Source organism: Rutilus rutilus, assembly GCF_951802725.1.
Source record: "Rutilus rutilus genome assembly, chromosome: 25".
In the NCBI taxonomy this organism is placed as follows: domain Eukaryota; kingdom Metazoa; phylum Chordata; class Actinopteri; order Cypriniformes; family Leuciscidae; genus Rutilus; species Rutilus rutilus.
In genome coordinates, this window is record NC_140229.1 from 9,553,579 (window position 1) to 9,577,809 (window position 24,231).

Here is a 24,231-nt window from a genome sequence, read left to right on the forward strand (position 1 = left end):
CTGTGGAGAAGTTCAGCTTGAATTAGTAATCTTAAGTAGAGTTGTCTTTCACATGGCAAGAGACACAAGCAAACTGTGTTCTCGTGACAGAGGTGATGTATTGAGCTGTTTATGCATTGTGAATCTTCCAGAACTCAACTCTGGACTGAACTTCACACATTTGTGATAAACATCTCTGGAATTCATGTATTGTAATTAGGGCTGCCATTGATTAAAAATATCAAACTTCTTTAACACGTTAACACATTCAGCTTGTTGAAACTAAATAGGCATGTGTGTAATTATCTCACCCACACAATAAAACAGCAGATTCTATATATTTTTGAAAATGTATTTATATTTTATAAAGATTTGGATAAAAATCCGGCTTCACCATTGTCTCGATCTCCTCCGACTGTCATCTCATTAAAATCCACTGTTGCGACTAAGCCTATATTTCTTGTGACACAGTAGTCTAATTCTCGCCAGGTATTTTTAGTGAATCAAAATATATAGCTCAACCAGTGTAGTCCAATCTCTAATGAATGAGTCTAATGAGCCAGTTACTCAAGAGTTAGTTGACATGTACTGTAGGTACAGCGTTACTTATAGTCAACAGAATGTCTAAAGAGCCGAACACTGACCTCAGCCGAACAACAGCCAAAATGCATCATTTTCCTGTTATCACTGTAGAGCTGCTTTGAAACAATTCTATATTGTATAATGCGCTATATAAATAAAGGTGACTTGACTTAAAGTTGTAACATGAAACAAAAATTACCCAGTTTTAATTATAAACTTAATAAAACAGAATCATGAGATTCCCCAATGGCTTTTGTCGATATGTTCAAGTCAATATGTACAAGTTCATAGTTTAATTAAGAAATTAGTTTAATCGATCACGCCAACCTCTACAATCTCCATACTGACTGTCAAAGCAGAATTTTGAAATCTCTTACTCTCTTTCTCAACCATTTTAGAAAAGTTAAGAAGTTTCTTTTGGCACGCTGAGCTTAAGAACAGAGGAAGTAGATATACTGTAGATTCTTCCTATATTCTTCAAAATGTCTTTGGTTTGGATCAAATTGAGTGATTCAACTTTGGTAAATGTTGATAGAATTTTCATTTTTGGGTAAACTATCCCTTTAAATAAATTTGCATTTATTTAAAAAACTTATATTTCATACTTGTTGAGCTTTGAAGGTGACTATCGCTTTGTATGGAATCACCATACAACAAAATATTTTACATTTGTTAAAGTGTCACAACGCTGTGTTGCAAACACACACAAACACGATTAAGGGAAACAGGCAGTCTTTAATAAATCCACAAGTGTATCCACAAACTGAGACCAGTGCTGCGTTCCAGTCCAAAACTGTCATGCCCCTCACTCGCAAACTTCCCTCCGTCTCGTTCACTCGGATGTACGTCATTGCGAGTGCCCACTACTGGCGGAAACTGCAATGGGCTGAACTGGAACGTCCTAAGCCCTTGATCACTTGGAATCAGCTGTGGAGTTGATTTATTATTTACATTTTTTTTTTCCTTTAAGAATTTATTTAATGCAGCATCCAAATGTTTATGTGTGTTTGGGTTGTTTTAAACAAAAAATATATATAATTAATATATCATAGAGTTGTCTGTTGTGGTGGTGATTAGATGAGATCTGTGGTGACGTCACAATCGTACTGCATTGTGGGACATATAGGTGCCTGAAGTGTACATTTGAAGCAGACTCGCTCCCTCGGTCAAAATCGAGGGAACGAGGGTCTGTCCATATAAACTTCCCTCGTCCACTTCACGAAGTGGAACGCACTTCAAAATGGCGGCAGGGATTCCCCCAAGGGGAAGTGCTTAGGGAAGTTCGCAAGTGCGTGTCTAAAAGTGGACTGGAACGCAGCACAGCAATCCAATCCAACACAACGTAACCATGGTTGAGACCCGCCAGCAATGAACAGAAACAAAGGAACTTAAGTACACCGGCAAACAAGGATAATTAACACAAACAACTAACAAACTCAGCTCAGTACAGTGCAAACTGAAAAACAAAGTCCAAATGGTGTGTGACTGTGACATAAAGTATTTTTATCATGTACTGATAAACAGTTGCTCCGCTAGGGCATTTTGTGTGCATGCGAGGCAAATGCGCTGAACATCTTCTGCTGTTCACACAAAACCAAATGAATCAACGTCAAATTAACAGTAAAAAAAACCTGCAGCATTAAACATTTTTAATTAATTGCGTGATAAAGCGTTAACTTTGACGCACATATTTTAAATGCTGATTTTATTACTATTCTTGTTTATTCCTAAGTGTAGCATCTGTCTTGTCACACCTTTAGTTCTTGTTAACACGCCAGCTACACTCCACATAAACATACAGCAGAGCAGATGGTACAGCAAATTACATTCTCTACTTCCTCTGTTCTTAAGCGCAGCGTGCCAAAAGAAACTTCTGGATCAATTTCACGCATTCTAAAATGGGAGAGAAAGAGAGTAAGAGATTTAAAAATTCCGCTTTGAGAGTCAGCGTGGAGATTTTAGAGGTTGGCGAGATTGATTATGCAAATACAAACTCATTTCTTAAATAAAATGTGAACTTGCACATATTGACTCGAACATATCGACAAAAGCCATTGGGGAATCTCATGATTCTGCCTCTGTTTAAAACTGGGTCATTTTTGTTCCATGTTACCACTGCTTTCACTTTATTTTTAATATAGTATATAGTCCCCAATAGACATTCTGTTAACTACATATCAACTAACTCTCATTAGAGTATTAGTAGACTGGTAGGGTTAGGGTTAGAATAAGTTGACATGCACAAAGTTACTTATAGAATGTATTTTGGGGATACCATCACAATAAAGAATTAGCAGATATTCAGTCTAATACTCTACTGAGAGTTATAGTCAACAGAATATCTAAAGGGGACCATCAAAAAAATGTAATGATCAATTTGATCTTTCCTTCCTTCTACAAAGAAAATAAGAGTGAAATGAAGAGCAGACATATGCACTCAACTCCCATTCCTCACCATTGACAGAGATATCAATAATACAAGCGTATTGATTACAGGCCAGTGGAGATTATTAACTATGTCCCCTATTATAGCTTGTGAGGTGATGATGATTCTCTGTGGGTGGGCTACCAAGCAAAATGTAGCAGAAATGGAGACTAAACTATCGCCTTTTGGTGGACACTTGTATACCACAAGGTATACATTAACAACTTTTTTTTGCCTGCTGTATTCCATCACTCCATGTCTGCCTGTTCATTAATCTGTCTTTTACCCCGTCGAACTACATATAGGCCAATTTCTCATTTGTTACATCTCACAACCCAGTTTCTCTTTCTCCCTCACTTTTATTTTCTTTCTGCCATTCTCACATGCCTCTGATTATTCCCTCTTTTCCAATCCGTCTCTCTTTGTGTTGTCCGGCATGAGATGAATGCAGTCGCAGCAGAGGAGGAGAGTCGATTAAGGATAGGTTTATACTTTACTCTGTCTTATGAGAGAAAATAAACCAAGATAAAAGCATTCATTACTCCTCTGATTGCTCTTTCAAACTCTCTCTCTTTTTTTGTATATTAACAACTGCACTGTCAATAATAAAACCTCTCTCACTCCCTCCTTTCTCTCTCTCCTTTACTTCTCCTTGCTTGTGTGCACTATATACAATAATATATTAATGAAGATTCCACTTGCTTAAATAATTCAAGTGTTTGGATCAGTGAGTACCAGCTGTAATCATTCTCCTGATTCAAAATTTTTTTTTTTTTTTTTTTTTTTTTTGCTCAGCTAAGTGCTTGTGAATTAGTTATGCACCCCTAGTCATCCTCTTAAACGTCTATATTTCAGAAGTCTGGGATCTCAGAAACTCTCTGACATATGCTAGGCATATTTCTGTTCATTTAAGGCTCATGCATTGGAGCTTATTTGTAATCTTAGCTGCGCTTTGGAAATATAAATCTATTCTTTTGATCTGTCATTTTAATTAATATTTAAAGTTCTATTTGTTTATTTTGTCTAAATAAATTTCAAATAAAATACTAAAAACTAAAGTTTTACACATTTTACACATTACATTTATATTCAATTTGAGATTTGATGAAGATTACAGTTAACAGTGTCATTAAACGATTGTTTTTTTTTTATCTTTTGTGGTAGATGATGCTAAAAATAATCTAAATGTAAAAATAGTGGTTTGTAAGATGTTTTAATGCCTCTTATTCTCACCAAGACTGGGCTTTGATCAAAAATACTGTAAAAATAGCACTGAAATATTGTTACAATTTTAAATAACTGTTTCTATTTTAATATATTTTAAATAGCAATTTATTCTCCAAACTGCAGTGTCACATGATCCTTCAGAAATCATTCTAATATGCTGACTTGTTTAAAACAGATATATATACTGTATATTTGTGAAAACCGTGATTCAGGATTCTTTGATTAAAGTATAAAGCAGCATTCATTTGAGATGAAAACATATTTTGTAATATTATAAATGCCTTTTCTTTCATTTTTGATTAATTGAATGATTTATTGATAAATAAATAAATCAATTTCTTGAAAAATATCTTACTGAACAGTAGTGTAACCAATATAAAATTACATTTAATTATTTAGCATTACTATGTAAATGTATGATAATTTATATAAATGTATTAATTTATAATAATTTATTGGTAGTAGTTATAAGTTTAATTATTTTAATTATAAATAAATAAAACAATTATTGTCCGATAACCAATATCAAGTAGCAGAAGTTAGTAAAAACAATTGAAATTGCTTACTACACGTCCTGTGTGTGTCCATAAATTATAAAACATTAGGTTCATTCCAGTCCAAGAGGCTGTTTCAGTGAGTTTTCATAAAGGGACATATTAATATTAAGGTTGTGAGTTTTCAGCCAGAGGTGCAGCGAGTTCTTATTATGGCCAGGTGTGAACGGAAATAGAGTCTAGACTCAGAGAGGGAGAGATGATCCTAATGGGAAGTGACATTTAGTTCTGACTGCCTGTATGCATGTATGCAGATGAAGTTGATGAGTGTGTGTGAAATGTGTGCGTAAGTGGCATGCTCATGGAGCAGCGGTAGGAAAGAACCGGAATTGGAATGCGAGTTTAACGTCTCCTCGTCGCAGAATATTTCACATCTATTGACCTTCTGAAATCTGGCACCTGCTCACTCTCTCCAGACTAAACATCTTCTCAGCAATGGGCAGCTGATCTCACTTCCTCCATAAACAACCAACAGACATGGGCAGTACTTATATCATGTCTCAGAAGATACGAGTCAGATTTGGCTCATTTGTGACTTCTTTCCTGTCTTTTTGGCTCTAATCTCTGCATGTCTTGGTTTCAGTCCTCTGTGCACGTGAATCAATAATCAATGTTAGAGCATGTGATACTTTGTTTTCTGTGACTGTGCATTCCTGTGCAAATACATTTCTGTGTGTATACTGGTCACTTTGCTGCATCTAGTAAAAAGGAAAGTTGATCCATAATATAGTTTTGGCTTTTCGACTGATGTCATCCCCTTTTTTTTAACTAGTGATTCATTTATATATAAGTGTATATATATATATATATAGTCGCGATTAATCGCATCTAACATAAAACTTTTTCTTTATATATGTGTGTAGGCTATTACACACACAGATTATATAACAAAAACTTTTATGTTAGATGTGATAATCGCTACTAATTGATTTGACAGCACTAATATACAGTATATAGGTGTATATTTATATGTAGGCTATATACACTGTAAAACAATAATCATAAATTTAGTCTTTATTAAATCTTAAATTGAAAGTCCATTTTTCATACTGTAGCCTATCAGGGGTGCCCAATCCTGCTCCTGGCGATCGACTGTCCAGGGGTGCGTTTCCCGTACAACTATATAGCTCGCTGCTTAACTTACCATAGTACGATGCATCGTTGGAGAAATCAACTAGCTAGTCACGACTGTTTCCCGTAGGCTATGTCGCAAAGTATCGTTAAACCACGTTGGTTTATGACGTCTCGCACGTGGTGGACTAATAACTTATTTTAATTCATCTGTTTGAGATCGAATTAACGCTAGATTTTGTCATATAAGTTACAGACACAAACATTTTCTCAGTTATTTTGCTTTATTACCAGACTCAATATTTGGCTCGTTCTTGCATAGTAGAGCACGTTCGCACATGCGCAGTCTTCAAAAACTGTGCTTTAAATCTCTTGACAAACTAAAAGACGTAAATTACATTTTGTATGTATTCTAAATAAATAACACGGGTTGTACTGAATGTCAGCTTGCTTATTTAGCTAAAGATAAGGATTTATTCAGTCTACATCTCATGTAAACTAGAAACTATGCTTCTAACCACAGCTCGAGAGCTGTCGGTCCAACCACACAAGTTTACGATGCTGTTTGCGAACGTTCGTTGGAACGATGGTTTCGGGAAACACCAAATCGTTGAACTATGCTGATAACGACGGAACTTGCGACCATAGTTGGCTAACGATGCTTTCGGGAAACGCACCCCTGCACAGTTCATCTCCAACCCTAATCAAACACACCTGAAGCAACCAATTAAGGTCTTCAGGATCACTTGAAAATTAAAGGCAGGTGTGTTTGATTAGGGTTGGAGATGAACTGTGCAGGACAGTCGATCGGCAGGAGCAGGATTGGACACCCCTGCTGTACATGATGCCCACATTCACTTGTAGCATTTCAAATAGCTGATTTTAGGTTTTAGTGTTATGTTTTTTTTATTAATTTAGACAAAAATGCCTTGCATTTATTGGTTACTGATCATAATATGAAAATAATTATCAGCTTGACCTCAAAAGTCTCTAGGATGTTTGTACTCCAAAATTGGTCTTTGCTAAATATGATATTGGCAAGGTCCTTATTCAGGTAAGGACCCGAGCCGAGATGAAAGACAAAATTTAAGCCACTGAATCAATTTCTAGTTAGTCTACCTAATTGACTAAATTGATCTTGGATGAAGCCAAGCTCATTTCTGCTTTTCTGTTCACACATGTCTGAACATTCAATCAGCTCTATGATTTTGTCCTTTACTGTCTCTCACATCACAATTTCACAGCGGCATAACATTCTGGAACATAACCGAAGCTCACAAAGAGAAACCTCAGATAAAATTACTTGTGAAATTGATCATTTATCCATTCTGACCCATCTTTGCCCTCCCTAGATTGCACCGTCATAAAAGCAAAAAATATTGCATTCATTTAACCTTTTCACCTTTCTTCTTTACCTCCAGTTTCACTGCCATTCTTATTTGAACAGACCCTATTACACTATAAATAGCCATGTTATAGTTAGCGTTAAAAGCCGTGTCCTCCGGGAAGACATTAAAAATGGTCCTAATTATCACTCTAACGCACTTACCATGTATTCAGACAAGATTCTTTACAGCAGAGTCACACCATTCAGATGCTCAAGCAATGAGTTATATTTCTGCATCAGTTCTGCTGCAGTCTTATAGGTTATTTTAAACCAAATATTTTCAACGAATCAATTGATCTATTTAAAAAATAAATAAAAAAACAGCCGCTACATCTGAAATCAAATGCTTCCCTACTATATAGTATGCAATGGATAGTATGCCAAAAAAGTAGAATGTCCGAATACATATTCGACAAAACTGTAGGCGAAGAAGTACCCGGATGACAAACTTCCACCGAGATTTTGAAGTGTGCATTCGATGGACACTTTACTATCCCATGAGGTCACAGGAGAGGATTTATGAATGGCAGTGAAGCGACGCATTTGACTCTTGACAGTTACAACATGGCAGATATAGTACATCTGAATTTCATTCATACTTCCCAGTTTTATACTATATAGAACATTCTTTTTTAAGCAATCACAAAGTAAATTCAAATTCAAATGTATAACTTCAGACAGTAGCTATGCGATTTTGGATGTCTGATTGGATATCTGTGAATCAATGAATGAATTCAGAAATGATTTGGTCAAAATGTTTTATTCATTACAAGTACAATTGCGTAATTAATTTTTCCTTTTGTGTTTCACAGAAGAAAGAAAGCCATACAGGTTTGTAAGGACACAAGAGTGAGTAAATGATGATGCATTTGTTTTTATTTTTGTGTGAACTGTTATTTTAAGTTTAAAATAATCCACAATAATCTTTTAGCTAAATGATGTTTCATTAACAAAGTTCGGGAGGAGCACGTTCAAATAATCAATCAATCAACTGGTCATCAAACAATTACCATGTCTACCTTATCAGCATGAGAGGTATATGTTCACTCTGTCAACTGACCTAACATTCCTTGACAGTTTTCAGCATCCCTCCACCACCCCGACTCCTCACTCTTGGCTTGTTCTTTCACAGCCAGGAATACGGGGGGAGTACTCTGGGTTTGGGCCGAATACCGAGCCCGGAGCCCTCTCCTCGGACAGCACACCAAATACGCATTTATTCTATCTGACTTATTTGTAAGTGTGAACTCGTGAATTAAATGTAGCATAGGCAATTTTCGGAGTGGATAGCAATAGCGAGCTAGTTTTGAAAGCATGAGATCCCACCCTCCCTTCAGAGCGTCTCCAAAGCCATGCCTCCTTCAAAACACATGAACGCATACAGCAGAGTCTGAGATGGTGTACCTCATGTCTCAAAGCACATAACATTACAATAATAAAGAACATAAACAACTTAAAGAGCACTAACCTGTACCACCTGACTGCTGAAGATTAATTTTGGCGTTGATAGTGTTGCCACTGAAACGCCCACATTTCAGTCACGAACTGCTCCGAGTATAACGGCACAGGTTTCCATCTCTTCCAAATTACAGTAGTAATGGCGTAAACGCAGCGTAAGCTCATTGTTTTGGTTCAGGAGGAACTGTAAAAGGTGGTTGAGGTGCTCGGTGACTGACGTCTGTCTAACTCTGTATAGCATGAAACAATGACGTTGTGAGATGTTGAGAGGCAGGTAGGACATCTATTCATCGCATTCGTACCAAATGATTGGATGAACATTTTATGGTCCTACGCCTTCCATAGACAATTTATATACAAATACATTTAGACCACTTAACTTAGTTAGAGACTTTCAGCTATCATAACAAAAAAACAAAAACAAATCTATAAGTAATATAACTTAATTTTCAGGAGAATTGTTCCTTCAAGGTCGATGGGCATTTGTTGCATGCTGTCGATTATTACGGACAATAAAACAGGAAACACATTTATGGTAATGCACTTATACAGAAATCCACACTGCTTTTATTATGTTTATCGATGGTCTGTGGCACAGAATTTTATTGTGTGAAACTGCTGATAAACTGTCCTAAAGCTTTCTGAACTGAGCCGGTGTGAAGCAAACACAGAGGTCACTCAGCAGAGGCATAAATATTTTGTCAGAATAGCTGCAGGTAATGGGAATACGCACATCCCACCCACAATGATGGCTACATGGTACAATGAAAAGAAGCAAGAAGCAAAAGTAAATCCCAGCTTTTTGTGAGCAGAGTATTACAGGTAGCATGCTGCGATATCTCTCTTACACTGTTAAACCTTCACTGTTGCTGCTGTGTGTGTGTGTGAGAAAGAGATTGCATCCAGGGTTTAAAGCTCAGAGATGATATGACTTTGGTTTATGATAAAGAAGCTTTGTGATTGCAGTGTGCGCTTACCAAGTTACAACAACATTCAAATGACAGATTCGCTGGTTATGATCTATCGCAATGGTGAAATAACAATTCCACAGCCAATATTCAACTGGAACTTGGATATTATTATTTTACAATCTATTTTTATACTTTCTTTGATTGCATTCAATTCCATAATGCCTTTCATAATTCTATAGTGCCTTTATCTCTATTGACAGATTACCTGATATATGATATTCCTACATTTCTTATAAAGCACTTTAACTGCATTAATGCGTCAATATTGTAAGGGAATGGACAGTTTCTAACTTGATATGTGTGGAGTGTCATGATATCTGATATTCAAAGCTACTGGCACGTGTGTGTCAGTTAGTCATGTGCTACTGGATTTTTTGCCCAAGTATTTTCTATGTATTGTTGGTTCTTTCTGTGAATAGGGGATACATTTGTCATTTCTTTTTCTTTTTTTAACTTTAAAGCCATAAAGGACCAAATAACCTGTTCTTTATAGAGTGAGCTTTATATTATATAAGACTTAAAGCTACAATATGCAAGAATTTTTTGCCGCTAGAGGGCGCTACATTCCAAACAACAACAACGGCGTAGCTTGATGACGATATGAAGGAGCGTGGAATGATGGGAACTGACGTTTTAAACTCCACCGTGGATGTAAATCAGTCAGACGGGAATCGAAAAATCATGTTCATGGATGAGGCTAAGTTCTTTTTTTATAATGACATGCTTTTATAAATGCAAGTAGGTCAAGTGCAAATGACGAACACCTGTGTCTTATTGCTGTGATCCGCGTGGAGAGACCGCTTATAAGCCGCGTGCTGGAACGAGAGAGAGACTGAAGAGAAAATTGGACGCAGAGAAAGAAAACCGGTGGATCCGAGCTCTCATTTTTGAACTGTTTTGTGCCGTCGCGGTTGCCACGGTGAATGCGCGTTGTGCGCGACTTTTGTTTGTTTTGCTTTATTTTAATAAAGTACGAGTCCCAGTCACGCCGACCCCTGTCTTCTTCCTTCCTGACTCTTGAACCTCATCACACTTTTATTTCATTAAAATGAATTAACCGCAAGAAAAGTAAGGTTTAATACTAAATTGGTTCTCATAGATGTTACTGTATGTCTAATTCATTGTTGTGATAACGCGGCGCAGTTTTACGTGTTCTAAACAATTGTTGTAAAAGTACATTCGAACATACCCACATCATTTGCCAAAATACTGATTAATCTTTATGTATAACACATGCTATATTTATTTACATGGTCATAAACACCAGACGTGATAAACAATGTCAATAAACTAAACACAAATCTAAAGCAATAATACTTCCCTTACATAAACATAACTATTACCGAATGCTACATTTGGAAAATATAAAATTAAGCATGCTTTGTCGACAGAACCAGGGGGGTATTCCAGAAAGCTTGGTTAACTTACCATTTGGTAAATCATAACCTCTGGGTTGATTTACCCCAAACCCGCATACCATGAGTATGTCGGTTCCAAAACACCTGAGAAGAGTTAGTTTAATCAACCTCCTATTGGTAACCCAGAGTTAATGCGCGCACACCGCGAGTACATAAAGACATTTTCAATGGATCACCGATTTCAGGAGTCACCATGGAGACCCAGGGAGAAAAAAAGCGAGCTACATATTTCGGTGAAACTGAGTTGGAGGTTTTAATGCTTGCTTGTGAAGACTATAAGCACATTATAACAAAAAAAAAAAAAAAAAAAAAAAAACCAATACTTCTGCATCAGCAAAAGAAAGAGAGTTGGTTTGGCAAAAAATAACGGACTGAGTAAATGCGTGAGTTTATAAAATTATAAATGGCCTATTTCCCCCTTTCATTGTGACGCAAAAATTCTTTGGGGCATGTAGTAAAAATAGACAAGTATTTACTTGTTGGCCTCCATACATTTCTTAATATTACAGTAGTAATGCACATAATTGGCTAGTATGTTGGCTTCTTGTTTTATCAGGTGTAATCCTTCTGGAGCCAGAAGAAGTGTGAGCTAAGTCAAAATGAAACACAAAAACATTCTCCAGCAATGTAATTTAGTATTTAATGTAGCCTAATTTAGTTTTCTATGTAGCCAATAGAAAGAAGGCTGAGGCCCGTAAAACAGGTGGGGGTCCATCTCCACCTTCCCTCACCCCAGCTGCCCAGGAGCTGGCACTGTCCCTTAATAAAGGGCGACCTGTGGTCGATGGGATTCCAGGGGCAGTTCATCGGACTCAGCTACCAAGACAAGTGGCTTAGTAAAATGTAGGTGTACCATATTAATACTTATGATTTATTGATGTTTTCACTGTTTTTGTCAGTGTTTTAATAAAGAAAATCATCAACATTGTCACCATTTTAAATAGGCATTTTGAATGCACTTTACAGTCATTGATTCACTTGTGCAGTATGCATGCTGCTTTGACTGCATATGCTGTGTACTGTAATCGTATTACTAGTACTCTTAGATGTTCCTAATGTCCTTCTTTATTAGTTGTATTTGTTTAAGAATATACATTGAGTATTGAATATGCATGATTATATTATTGGTTTAATTATCTTGCAGTTGCTGATGGCCACATTGTATTATTGGATCCTCCTGCAACACCACACTCTGTCACAGTTGTATTGTCTTTAGGTTTCTGTTTGCTAGACCAAGCATTCCTTATTTTCACTGTAGGCTGACGATGAAGAGACCACTTCTGCTGTGACAGAACCAGAAAATGTGGGGAGGCCCATAGAGGTATGATGCATAGAATGCATTCCCCCTTTTTTGCATAAGAGAATAAATAAATTGTCATTGTCATTTTACAGAATATGGCAGGAGATTTTAATACAGATGAGGGTCAATCTACCTCCACACAAAATCTTAGCAGTGTAAGAAATGTTCCTTCCTCATTTAAATATTTGGTCTGTGTTTGTATTACAGACTTTCAGTCATGTTTAATTATTCTGTCTTTCTAGTTGCCTGCCAAAGAGCTGTATAAGGTCCACCTTCAAAAGCAAATCAGAAAAAGTGACATGGAGATGGACCTTATACAGCTTCAAATGGAGGAGAAAAGGCTTAACCTAAAAAAGGCCAGACTTGAATTGCTGGAGCACCAGCTTAAGGTGGGAAACAGTATGTGAACATTAATCTGTCATTTGTTGTTGAATGAAATCTAAAGAAATAAATACAAATGTATTTTGTTACAGGTAATAAAGAAACAATGAACAACACTTGACTGTTAACTGGTTTTAATTAAAGTGATTTTGGCAAATCATGTCTCGTACCACCCTGCATCTCTTTGGTCTACTGGGTTCACTGGGGGTTCCTCTTGGCCATCTTCAAGAGAAGGGGGAGCCCTCTCACCTCTCAGTGTGGCAATGTTGTGAAGAACAACACAAGCAGCTGTGATGTCACATGCCCTTTCTGGGCTGACCCTGAGCCGACGCAGGCACTGAAACCTTGCCTTCAGGATGCCTATGGTCATTTCCACCTTGACCCGTGTTCTGCTGTGGGCCAGGTTGAATTGTGCCTGTGGTCCAGGCTCAGGTTCAGGGTAGGGTGTCATCATATAGGGCAGACAAGGGTACCCTCTGTCCCCCAGCAAGTAACCATTGAAGTGTCCTATAAAGGTAGTTAAAGTGTATAATTGCATTAAAAAAAAAAACATTGTGTAAGGCAAAACATACCCTGTTGAAATTTGTGGCACAATGATGACTCCCTAAACATTCTGGCATCATGCACAGACCCTGGCCATTTGGCTTCAACATTAGGGGTTGCATCACATATTATCTAGTTAGTGGGGACCAGTAATGAGGGTGATTTAATGGTTTAAACACCCAAACATTTAGCACCCAAAAAATCTATTGTCACCTGCACATTGATGCTATGGATTGACTTCCTATTACCTAGTCTCCTTCATTGACTGAAGGAGCTTTAATGGGAATGTGGGTTCCATCAATGCACCCAATCACATTTGGGAACCCTGAAATTGAAAGTTATATAATTAGAAACATTTAAAATTATTGTGACTGTATACAGTATGAATAGATTAAGTAGTGCTATGTAACTAAAATGGTCTTTCATAGAATATCATAGAATGGACAAACCCGCCACTCTGTGGAATTCCTCTTTAATGACCCTCAGTGGTTTATGGCCAGGGAACTGCACAAAAGTTTGTAGGAACCGTTTGAGTGCAATGCATACTGTACGAACAGCCCTACACACAGTTGCCTTTCCCACATGCTCTGCATCGCCTATTGTATACAAAAAACTCCCCGTCGCAAAAAAAGTTAAATAAATGGAGTTAAATATTTAACTCCATTATCTTTGTTTAATAAATTAACGATTCTTTTGAAAAACGGTAAATATTCATTTGGATACGAAAACACATCGATACGTGGTCGTATCACCCTCACGGCGGAAAAGATTTCGTATTATCTGTGCTTCCACATCCACTGGATCGTCTTCAAAAGGGCACGCCATGCTCCGTCACCTCTCTGAAACAAACTAACCCTGGAACATAACCTGCTGCCGAGCAGGTTATCTTCAGAGAGTAAGTTCCTATGGTTACATACATACCCAGAAAGTTACCTCCGTTTTTGGAACCGAAAGTTGAGGTTATCCACTAACTTACTCTTAAACTTACCCGGGTATGTCACATAACCTGCTTTCTGGAATACCCCCCAGCTGCAATCGGTAAAGAATAATTGTGTTCCATAACGACTGCACGAAACAAGCTAACGTTTGTTGCTTGATAGACGCTACAACTACAACTTCCGCATTTGTCCAGGACTCCACGCAGTACGAGCGGAAACCGAGGGTAACGTGGATATGACGCCATTGACTGGCGACTCCCAGCTCCCCCCTGCTCTAACGCCCCGTTTCCTTGGTTAAAATCGCAATTTTCTCACGATTTAAAAATAGTTGGAAACATTTGGGATATTGTAAGTAATCAACTTAACAAAATATATAACACTGGCCTTGAGATTATGGGATATTTTAATGCAAAATTCTTGCATATTGTACCTTTAACAACATAAGTCTTTTTGGCTAAATCTTCAACCTTCCTGGCTAACAAAAAATGCGTTCTAAGAACATTTTGACAACATTAAAAACAATAAAAGAACATTATAACAATACAAATGAACAGTACAACAATAAAAATTAGGCACCTCTTTTCCCTGACACTCATTTTTTTAAGTTTCAACTTCAATTTTGCACACTATTTCTGTAAAGTGCCTGTTGTTGTTTGTTTACCAGATTTTATATGTGCTGCTGACATGGTTACTCAACCCAATACTGATGCAATCCGTGTCATTCTGATCCAGCGGTCCACTTGTTAAGTGACCGTGGGTGAATGTGCTTTCACTCCAGTTTCATGTGTGTTTCTGTGGATATATCCTACATCTCATCTGTATTCCGCAGTGGCGTTCCTGCAGGGGTTACTTCCTGCTGCAAAGGGTGAGAATGAAGCACCCTCACCTGCCTCTAACAAGCTGCATTTGAGAATAAATCACTTAAACAGCACTGAAAAGAAGGTTGGCCTTAGGGCCTGTTTTATTTATTTGGTCTCATTTGTGACTCATCTCTCTGGTTGATCACGGTGAATATTAAAGAGAGCAGCAGTTCAGGCAGAGGACAGGGAAAACGAAGAGGTAATGAACGGGTGATGAACTGGTTGATAGGAAGACCCTTGAAGGGGCACACCGAAGCATTTAATGTGTGATAAAATGCTTTGCACTGGCAAAATAGCTTTGGATGTGTTTAAGTAAATCTGTTAATGCAGGGAACGAGGTATAGGGTGTATAGGGAATGCATATGCATGCACAGACACAACATTCCATTAGAGAAAGAGACTCTGATTAATTACACCTCTTTTTCTTTTACAGAGATTCATTTAAGTTAACATGGTGGATTGCCACAAAACCTCCCTTATTTAATGTTTTAAACATATGCTTAGTGCTGGTTTCTACTGGCACATCACTGGGCATCTATCTATCTATCTATCTATCTATCTGTTTCAGTAGAACTGGTCTCGGATCAGCATTATTATATGGATAAACTCTATGTTGTGTAAGAGTAGAAGTATTAGAGGCATCAGACCTCCAGGGTTCCTGCTCATTTTTAGATTAATTGTCAAGTGCTCAGGAGGCACAATCATCCAGAAAACTCACCAAGATCAACAGAGAGAAATAATCATCTACCCAAATTAAGAACTTCCCCTCTAGGATTGCATGAAATATTGAATGCATACAGATTTATGTTATTATGTAACATTTTTTTCTGTGTGTGTGCAGTTATTTACATTCTTTAAAAGCTCGGAGGCATGATTTTTCTTCTTATACAAACAGTTGGAAATATGGGAGACACTGAATCCCTAAATCATTATGCATAATTGCAAAAATGCATAGAAATTATGTTTTGTCTCTTTCGTTGTTTTAACTTTTTAGCAAATGATCTATCATTTGCATTCATACAGCATATGTTTTTTTCTTTGCATTCTCTCTATTTAACTGCAGTGAAACTTTCCTCTTTGGACATAAATTTAGATTTAAAAACATGCACTTATTTTGTCACTGTTATTGTCACTATTCTATTGAGGGAAAAAACTGCTTTTGTCAGTAGGCTATGTCTGCTGTCAGTGGGCTTCTATTAGACCTTTCGGTGTTCTCTTTCAGTGCAAAGAGAACTATAGCCCTTCTTAAGCCTGTGGGCTATTTATTGAGAATTAAATTAAATGAGTAAAACATTTCCATTCGTTGCAATCCTTTTCAATTTGCATATGAGAGGCTAACGTATCTATGAGCCACTAGACTACTTAGAGAGAACACCCTACACATTCTTTAGGGAACGCTTGCCCCCTGGCGTTTAAATTCGGAACTATATTTCTGTTTCTATTTGTGGAAAACAATTATGTACAATTTATGGAAAGCACACTTGAAGAAAAAAAACATAAAAACGCATTTTATGAAATAGTTGTAGTGCTAACTTGTAATCTGGGACTTTTGTAAACAAGTTGCGGATAATATTTCCCTAAGCGGAACTCTTGATTCGTTCTGTTTCCACACGACCATGAATCAGTCGCAGAATAGGGAAACATGTGAAGACTTTCTGATGTTATTTTACAACAATATAACTCAGTAGTGAGGTTCTGACTAGCTTATAAGTCAGCTTGTCCCTGTTTGTTTGTTTGTTTGGGTGTGTGTAATTTAGCAGCAGTGCATTGTTTCGAGTTTAGAGAATAGCTAGAAAATCCCAAAAAGCTTTGACTGATTATTAATAATGTCTAAATCTGCGGTTCCTCTCCGAATTCTCTGTATTCATGGTTATCGACAGAATGCAAACTCCTTTAGAGAGAAGACAGGGGCTTTACGGAAACTATTAAAGAAACAAGTGGAGCTCGTGTATGTTAGTGCACCACACCAAGTTCCTGCTATTCAAAACGAAAGTGAGTATAAAACTGATAATCTGCCTAGCATTACACTACCGGTTAAACGTTTGGAATAATTAATATTTTTTGAAAGAAGTCATGCTTACTAAGGCTGCGTTTATTTGATCAAAAATACAGTAAAACAGTAGTATTGTGAAATAGGCTATTATTGCAAGTTAAAATAACTGTTTTCTATTTTATATCTTAAACTGTAATTTATTCCTGTGATGGCAAAGCTGAATTTTCAGCATCTCCAGTTTTCAGTGTCACATGATCCTTCAGAAATCATTCTAATATACTGATTTGGTGCTCAAGAAACATACCTTAAGCTATTATAATCAATGTTGAAAACAGTTGCGTTGCTTAATATTTTTGTGGAAACTTTGACACATTTCCAATCAAAAGTTTGAGTTAAGAAAGTTTTTATTGATTTTATTTTTAATTTATTAACACGTTACACCGTAAACACTTTTATTCAGCAAAGATGCATTAAATTAACAATGTTACAAAGCGATTTCTATTTCAAATAAATGCTGTTCTTTTGAGCTTTCTATTCATCATAGAATCCTGACATTCTGAATGGTTTATGCAAAAACTGATCTATTTCCTACATAAGTGTCGTTGTTGAATCTTTCTATCTTATCTTACTTCTGCAAACAGCCAATCAGGAGCCAGAGAAGATGGCCAGCAGTGGTGAAGAAGACCAGAGGGGCTGGTGGTTCTCTGATGTCCAGGCACGAGGTTTCAATGCTAAGCAGGAGTGTGAGAGCAGCCTGGGTCTGGAAGAGAGTATAGAGGCTGTGAAAACTGCAGTGAAGGATCTCGGACCTTTCGATGGCATCCTGGGCTTTAGTCAAGGTGCCGCCCTGGTGGCCATGCTGTGTGCCCTGCAAGAACAGAAAGTACAGCCTGATTTCAATTTCCGCTTTGCCATCGTGGTCGCAGGATTCCGCAGTGCCTGTTCCCAGCATCAGCGGTTCTACAAAGGACCGGTGCTAACAATCCCCTCTCTGCATGTGTTTGGACAGGATGACCGTGTAATTCCTGAGGAGATGAGCCGAGATCTGCTGCCAGCGTTTGATGGAGCTCAAATCCTCCTTCATCCTGGTGGACATTTTGTTCCGGCGAAATCCTCACACAGGCAGACATACCAAGACTTCCTTAAGAAGTTTCAGTGAGAAGATTACAGAATATGTGAGGGTTCCTGGAATAAATCAGGTCTAAATAAAATGTACTAAGTGAATTATAGCTACATTATAAAAAAGCCTTGCTCAAGGTCAGGTTTATTTATATACCCTTGAAAGCAACATGAGTGCTGCACTTAAAATGACACATCACTCTAAAATAGAAAGCATTAAGAAATGTACAATTTAGAATAATTGTAACTACAATTATAAAAGAAAAAAAGGAGAGAAAAACTAAACATCAGACAAGTATAAAACATAATGTACTTATACTAAAGGCATAATCAAGTTACGCATGAGCCAGAGAAAATAGATATTTTGGAAATTGAAAGGTTAATAAAAGAATGTTTTACACTGTTCTCAGGGAAATGGTTACTTGAATAAAGACTTTCAGAAGTATGCAGTGCTGTTTCATTTCCGTGACAGTGTCTGTTTAAAGGCTATTTTGGGGTTCAAATCAAGTTAGGCTCTGTGGCATGGTGTTTGCCACAGAAAAAAAAATTATGTAATATATATTTAATATAATGTATTTTTATTTGGAGTTTGTAAAAAATAAACAATATTGTACAGAAATGCATGTAAAATGGAAATCTATGCTGCAACTCCCTGGGGTGGTTTAACCCTGTAAAGCCTAACATATGAAATAGTCATAAAAATGGAACAGTTTATAGAATCTATGGACAAAGTATATACACACACACATACATATATATACACACACATAGTGTGATATAGGAAAATGTGTAGCTCATACTTGAGGAGAAAACACCTGTTTTATTCAGAGCCCTGAGCAAAAATGTGCCATTTGGTGCAGTTGCTGATATTTAAATGTAATTTTAATCAGTGAGATCTTTATAACAGTATAGCAGACTACTTACATAAATGCATATAAATATCAGTTGTCACTATATCTCCCAATAAAATGTTTTAGTAAGATGATATTCAAGTGCTTAGTTTTATGATCAATTCTCTGTAGATTTTATTGTGGGGAGTAAAACATAATGCAATGCAATAAAATTATGATTGAGAGATAAACAAATAAATGGTCATCAAAAGTCTGATTTTTCTTTCTTTTTTTAAAGTCATTTTTATAGGATTTTTCTAAAAATTAAAAGAAGAAGAAGTGATGTATGGATAATTAAGTTCCTTCAATCCTGTTTGGATTCAATATAAAATTTTACTAACAGTATAAAAGATATTCTTACATTTACTTCACAAAAAAATCAGAAAAGATTTCACAGCACAGTACTACAACCTGAAGGGGGATATTTTAAAATTATTAAAAATTTAAAATTATACTAAAAGGCCTTTTACTTGCTAAAAAAGAATACACAACAATCATATGACATGTAGTACATTGTTTACAACAATTTTTTTCAGCAAAGTTTTGATCATATTGATAATTCAGAGTCTTTGGAAATTTTCTTACAAAATTTGATGCAGTATAGGCTTTAGGTTTATTTTATTAGGTTTATGTGCTTTATAAATTATTCAATAGAAAAATGTGTGGTATTGGAGCTGTAAAGTCCTATTGGTAGTGGGAAAATATCTAGGTTACGACTGTAACCTCTGTTCCCTGAGAACAGGGAACTCGCACTGCGTCAACGACGTCATTGGGGAACACCCTCCACGTGAACCGGTGTCTGAAAAACTATCCAATCACAGCAATCTAATTTGACCGGCGACAGCCTATGACGTCACTACTAGTGCGACCCGGAAGTATAAAAGGGGCGCCTAGAGAACGTGTCATCCACTTTCGCCTGAAGGGACTGTTCAGCAGGCATCTCCAAGGCATGGGCCATGGCTAACGATGCAGAGGCTCATGACAAAACGTAAGAACTGGCAGTTTCAACCTGAAATGCCAAGAACACACTCCCCCTTCGGGTCACATACAGGCTGTCAGTGACATTATTCCCTACGGTCACTGCCCAAGCTATAAGCCTCAAAGAGGCCTCCAAACACGGAAAAGCCTACCAAGGCCGCTCAAGGGCTTGAAACCAACAGCTTCCATGGAAGGGGTTCCTTTAAGGGAATATGGCCGGGGCATCCGAAAGGAGTCCCATCCAGTCACTTTCCGAGGGGGACATTGAGTCAACCCTACATGCCACCAGGGAGGCTGACCTGATCAAGTCTACTGACCTAGTCTTTCCAACAACCTGTCTGTTTTCCTAAACAGAGTTTCTCACAAAAACCAATAGTTTCTTATGAAACCGGAACATAGAGACGGGCATCCTGTAGAGTAGAACTCAGCATAGCACTCTATAACCCTTGCAAACGAGGGGAGTAACTCTTCTCAATCCTGGATCTACATAGTGCTATGAAACATTGTGGAGGCTGGGCACTCTAACAAGGGACCCTAGCCTCCAGCTCTAGGGCTAATATAACATGGAGTTCTCATGAGAGTCCTTCAACCTTATAATCAGACTTAGGGTAGCTAGGAAAAAAAAAATATATATATATATTTGACCAGGCTCTGGGCTAGAATCAGGGAGCCTCAACGGGAGCCTACAACATGATGAATATTGCTAAAATCCACAAATAGTGAAGCCACCTTCAAGGAGGCCTGTGAAGGCCTTCTACTTGATAGCGATACTTGTTAGCAGAACTAGCCTCAGATATAATAGGTGTACTCACAGAAATACTGTGGGCCTGGCTTTTCCTACTTTACATTGCCAATGGAGAGTGTACTCAGCTAGAGCGCTATCGACCCTTTAAACAAGGGGAGTACAATCTTACGCTACCTGACTATCGAGGAGGCCTATAGAAAGGCCTACAGCTTCAATTATCAACAGCGTCAGCCCATGGCATGCTCAGGCTCTAAGGGAGTGTACTCAAACCCGTCCCAATGTCAAGTCGCCTTTATTTATATAGCGCTTTTTACAATACAGATTGTATCAAAGCAGCTTCACAGTAATAACATGAAAATAATACAACAAAGTTTGTTTCTAGAAGAAAATTGCGTCATCGTCCACCCTAAGTAAGGTAGATCAATAATATTGTTGAATATTAAATGTCCCCAACTAAGCAAGCCAAATGGGAGGGAGTACTAAAGTGAGCCCCAGTGGTGTAGGGCGAATAAACTAAAAAAGCTTCTAGCAGATCATCTCCAACAAACTCCTAGTACACATGCCTAAACCAGATTAGGCAGCCCTCGTGGGGATGGCACTTGAAGTTCCTATGTCTGAAGTTCCAAGCTAAAGTCTCAAACCAACTCTCAGAAGTGAGAGGAGACCTGCTTTACAAATACAAAGTGGCTATCTAGGTGGCCCGATGCGGGCCAACACTTGGTTGGTCTATCTGGAGCTTTATACAAAGCGGTGGCCTCAGGAGAAAAAAACCCAAATGGGAGGAAGCCATCTCACGCTAAACAGAATCAGTTTGAAGCTCTCATGCACGATGGCCTCACTAGAGATATCTCTATGTGATTAAGCCAACCTGTACCGCACTGGGTGACCAAGATTAGCATCCCCTACTACATAAACCTGATTACTCTAACACAAGAGGAGACCTATGAAAAGGTATACAAGCCTACCTATAAAAAAAAAGGAACTTCAGGGCCCTAATTCCTAATTCTAATATTTTCCTATTCTTTCAAACATACCACTTAAAACTTTCTAAACACTTTCTATAACAACCTTATATAAAGACCTACCAAGATCATCCTGCTGCTCATTCTAAATTCTATTCTTTGAACGAAAATAGGGGGGAGAGGAAGAAGAGAGTAGAGGGTGGATGTTATTCACCCTCAGAGGAAGGGGATCCCTCACTGACGCTGGGAGCGCCTGTGTTGGATCACCCCCCTCAGATCCCTCTTCTTCCTTGAGTCGCACCTTCTCTGCGACCTACTCCTTGTTGGAGGAGGAGCGCGAGAGGCGACGCTGAACCTCTGGCCCTGTCTCCGATCCTCGAACCGGGATGGGCCAGGCCCCCCTGGCTGTCTGGGTGTGGATTCGGATCGCAGCGGAATGCATGATTTAAATGCAGAAACCGGGGCATCGAGGAGAAAACCGACTCTCCGATGTCAGCCAGGTTCAGCTACAGATGTCTCTCCGCGGCCACCATCGCTGCCATCGACCTTCCAATCGAGGCAGCGGTTTGTCTGGTGACCCGAAGAGCCAGATCTATGGTGCGGCGCAGCTCGTCCACTGCGTCAGGGGAGAGACCCTGCCCTTTATCCAAATACTTCAGCAGGTTGGCTTGGTATGCCTGTAACACAGACATCGTGTGTGAGGCAGCCCCAGCCTGACCTGCTGCCACGTATGCCCTGCCATTCAAGCGAGATGTCATCTTGAGTGGCTTGGAAGGCAGGGACGGAGCTTTTAGTGCCGATGCCTCTCCAGCAGCGAGATCAATTGGGGGCATCGACACATACCCATGTTCACGCATCCCCTCAACATCAGTGTAGTTTGCCCGCTGCTGATGATGGATGCGTGCAGAATATGGGTTCTTCCATGCCTTCTTGATCTCAGTATGCAGATCAGGAAGGAATGGAGGGCTCACGGGAGCTGGGGAGTTATGGTCAGAAAGGAACCGCTCATCCAACCTGCCGTGAACAGGTCCTTCCTTCACGCTCCATCCAACAGCTCATCATACACGGGGCAGGAAGACTGTGAGGGTTCAGGTTGTACCTCTTCTTCACCCTCATCAGTCCTCTCCTGCTCTCTCGGGCTAGGTGCCAGCAGAGCACTTGCTGCTGGATCAGAGGATGTAAAAGATAACACATCCTCATCCAGCAGCTCACCCTCGCGAGCTTCTGACGGGCGTGAGAGAAAAACGCCTCTCTCAAACTCATCAGCGAGCTCCATCTGGGAACCCCATGATCCGAGACTCCGCAGTGCCTCAACACGAGCGGGACCCGAACCACTGGACCCAGATGCCTGTCCCTCTTCCCTCGAGAAGAGGGCCAGACGAGAGCAGAGTTTTCTAAGCGGAAAACTCTCACATTCTGCACAATCAGATCCCTCAAGAGCTGATCGTGCGTGCTCTTCGCCCAAACAGTAAACGCAAGTCGTGTGTGTCATCTGGTGTCAGAAACCTGAGACACGGATCCACACACTTCTTGAAACGCTTGTTTTCACTTGCCGTAATTCTTACCATTTTCAGGTGATTGAAAATCAGACAAAACTGTCCCTGAAGACGAAAAGAGGATGACATGTTCTCTAGGCGCCCCTTTTATACTTCCGGGTCGCACTAGTAGTGACGTCATAGGCTATCGCCGGTCAAATTCGATTGCCGTGATTGGATAGTTTTTCAGACATCAGTTCACGTGGAGGGCGTTCCCCAATAGCGTCATCGACGCAGTGCGAGTTCCCTTTCAAAAGGGAACTGTTCTGGGTGATGAACTTGAATCTTCAGTATATTCAATTGGCAGGTGCAGTAGCTCCAGTTTCCAGTGAGTGTGTGTGTGTGTGTTTCACCCTGCAGCTGTTTATTATTTTGATTCCTCTGTCAGTGTCTGTGTGTGTGTTTGTGCGCTCTCGCAATTAGATTGGGAACTCTGTGTTCTCATGTAGCTTTAAGGAAGTTTGGCGGCCCAGGATTGCATTCATGATGATTTCCAGATGTTTGTGGAAGGCACTCCTCTCTTCTCTCTCACTCTTTCCAATGTATCCAGAGCGCCTCCACACCTTCCTTGACCCGATCTCTCGCGTTTCCTTTACTTTTTTCTCACTCTCCCTGTCTCCATCCCTCTCTTATTCTTGTAAATGGCAATAAAACAGCTACACATTAGGTTGATTTGTTGTTTTAAACAGTTCACACTGCATCTACAGTACACTAGAAAAATTAAAGCCTTTTTTCAAGATTTACGCATTTCAATTAGCCTAGGCTACACTGTAAAAATAAATGCTGTTTTCAAATTTTAAGGACAATCAACTTGGATGTTTAAGTCATTTCAACTTAAATTACATTAAACTGACTTAAAAATTAGTTGAATCTTGTATAACATAAAAAAAAAAAGTTGAAAATTGCTTAACTTGT

The 24,231-nt window shown here is 38.7% G+C and overlaps 1 protein-coding gene and 1 long non-coding RNA gene across 2 annotated transcripts; both read left to right on the plus strand.

Annotated features, from left to right (window-relative positions):
- Positions 1–11,056: 11,056 nt before the first annotated feature.
- LOC311285452 lies at positions 11,057–12,763 on the plus strand. Its single transcript, XR_014626356.1, has 4 exons — positions 11,057–11,915; positions 12,217–12,393; positions 12,465–12,527; positions 12,615–12,763. It is a non-coding gene; the product is annotated as an uncharacterized lncRNA (long non-coding RNA).
- A 3,939-nt stretch (positions 12,764–16,702) lies between these two features.
- On the plus strand, positions 16,703–18,648 carry ovca2 (OVCA2 serine hydrolase domain containing). Its single transcript, XM_084401234.1, has 2 exons — positions 16,703–17,086; positions 17,729–18,648. The coding sequence occupies exons 1-2, from the start codon at positions 16,921–16,923 to the stop codon at positions 18,244–18,246; spliced, it is 684 nt and encodes a 227-aa protein (XP_084257360.1). The 5' UTR covers positions 16,703–16,920; the 3' UTR covers positions 18,247–18,648.
- The last annotated feature ends 5,583 nt before the right edge of the window (positions 18,649–24,231 follow it).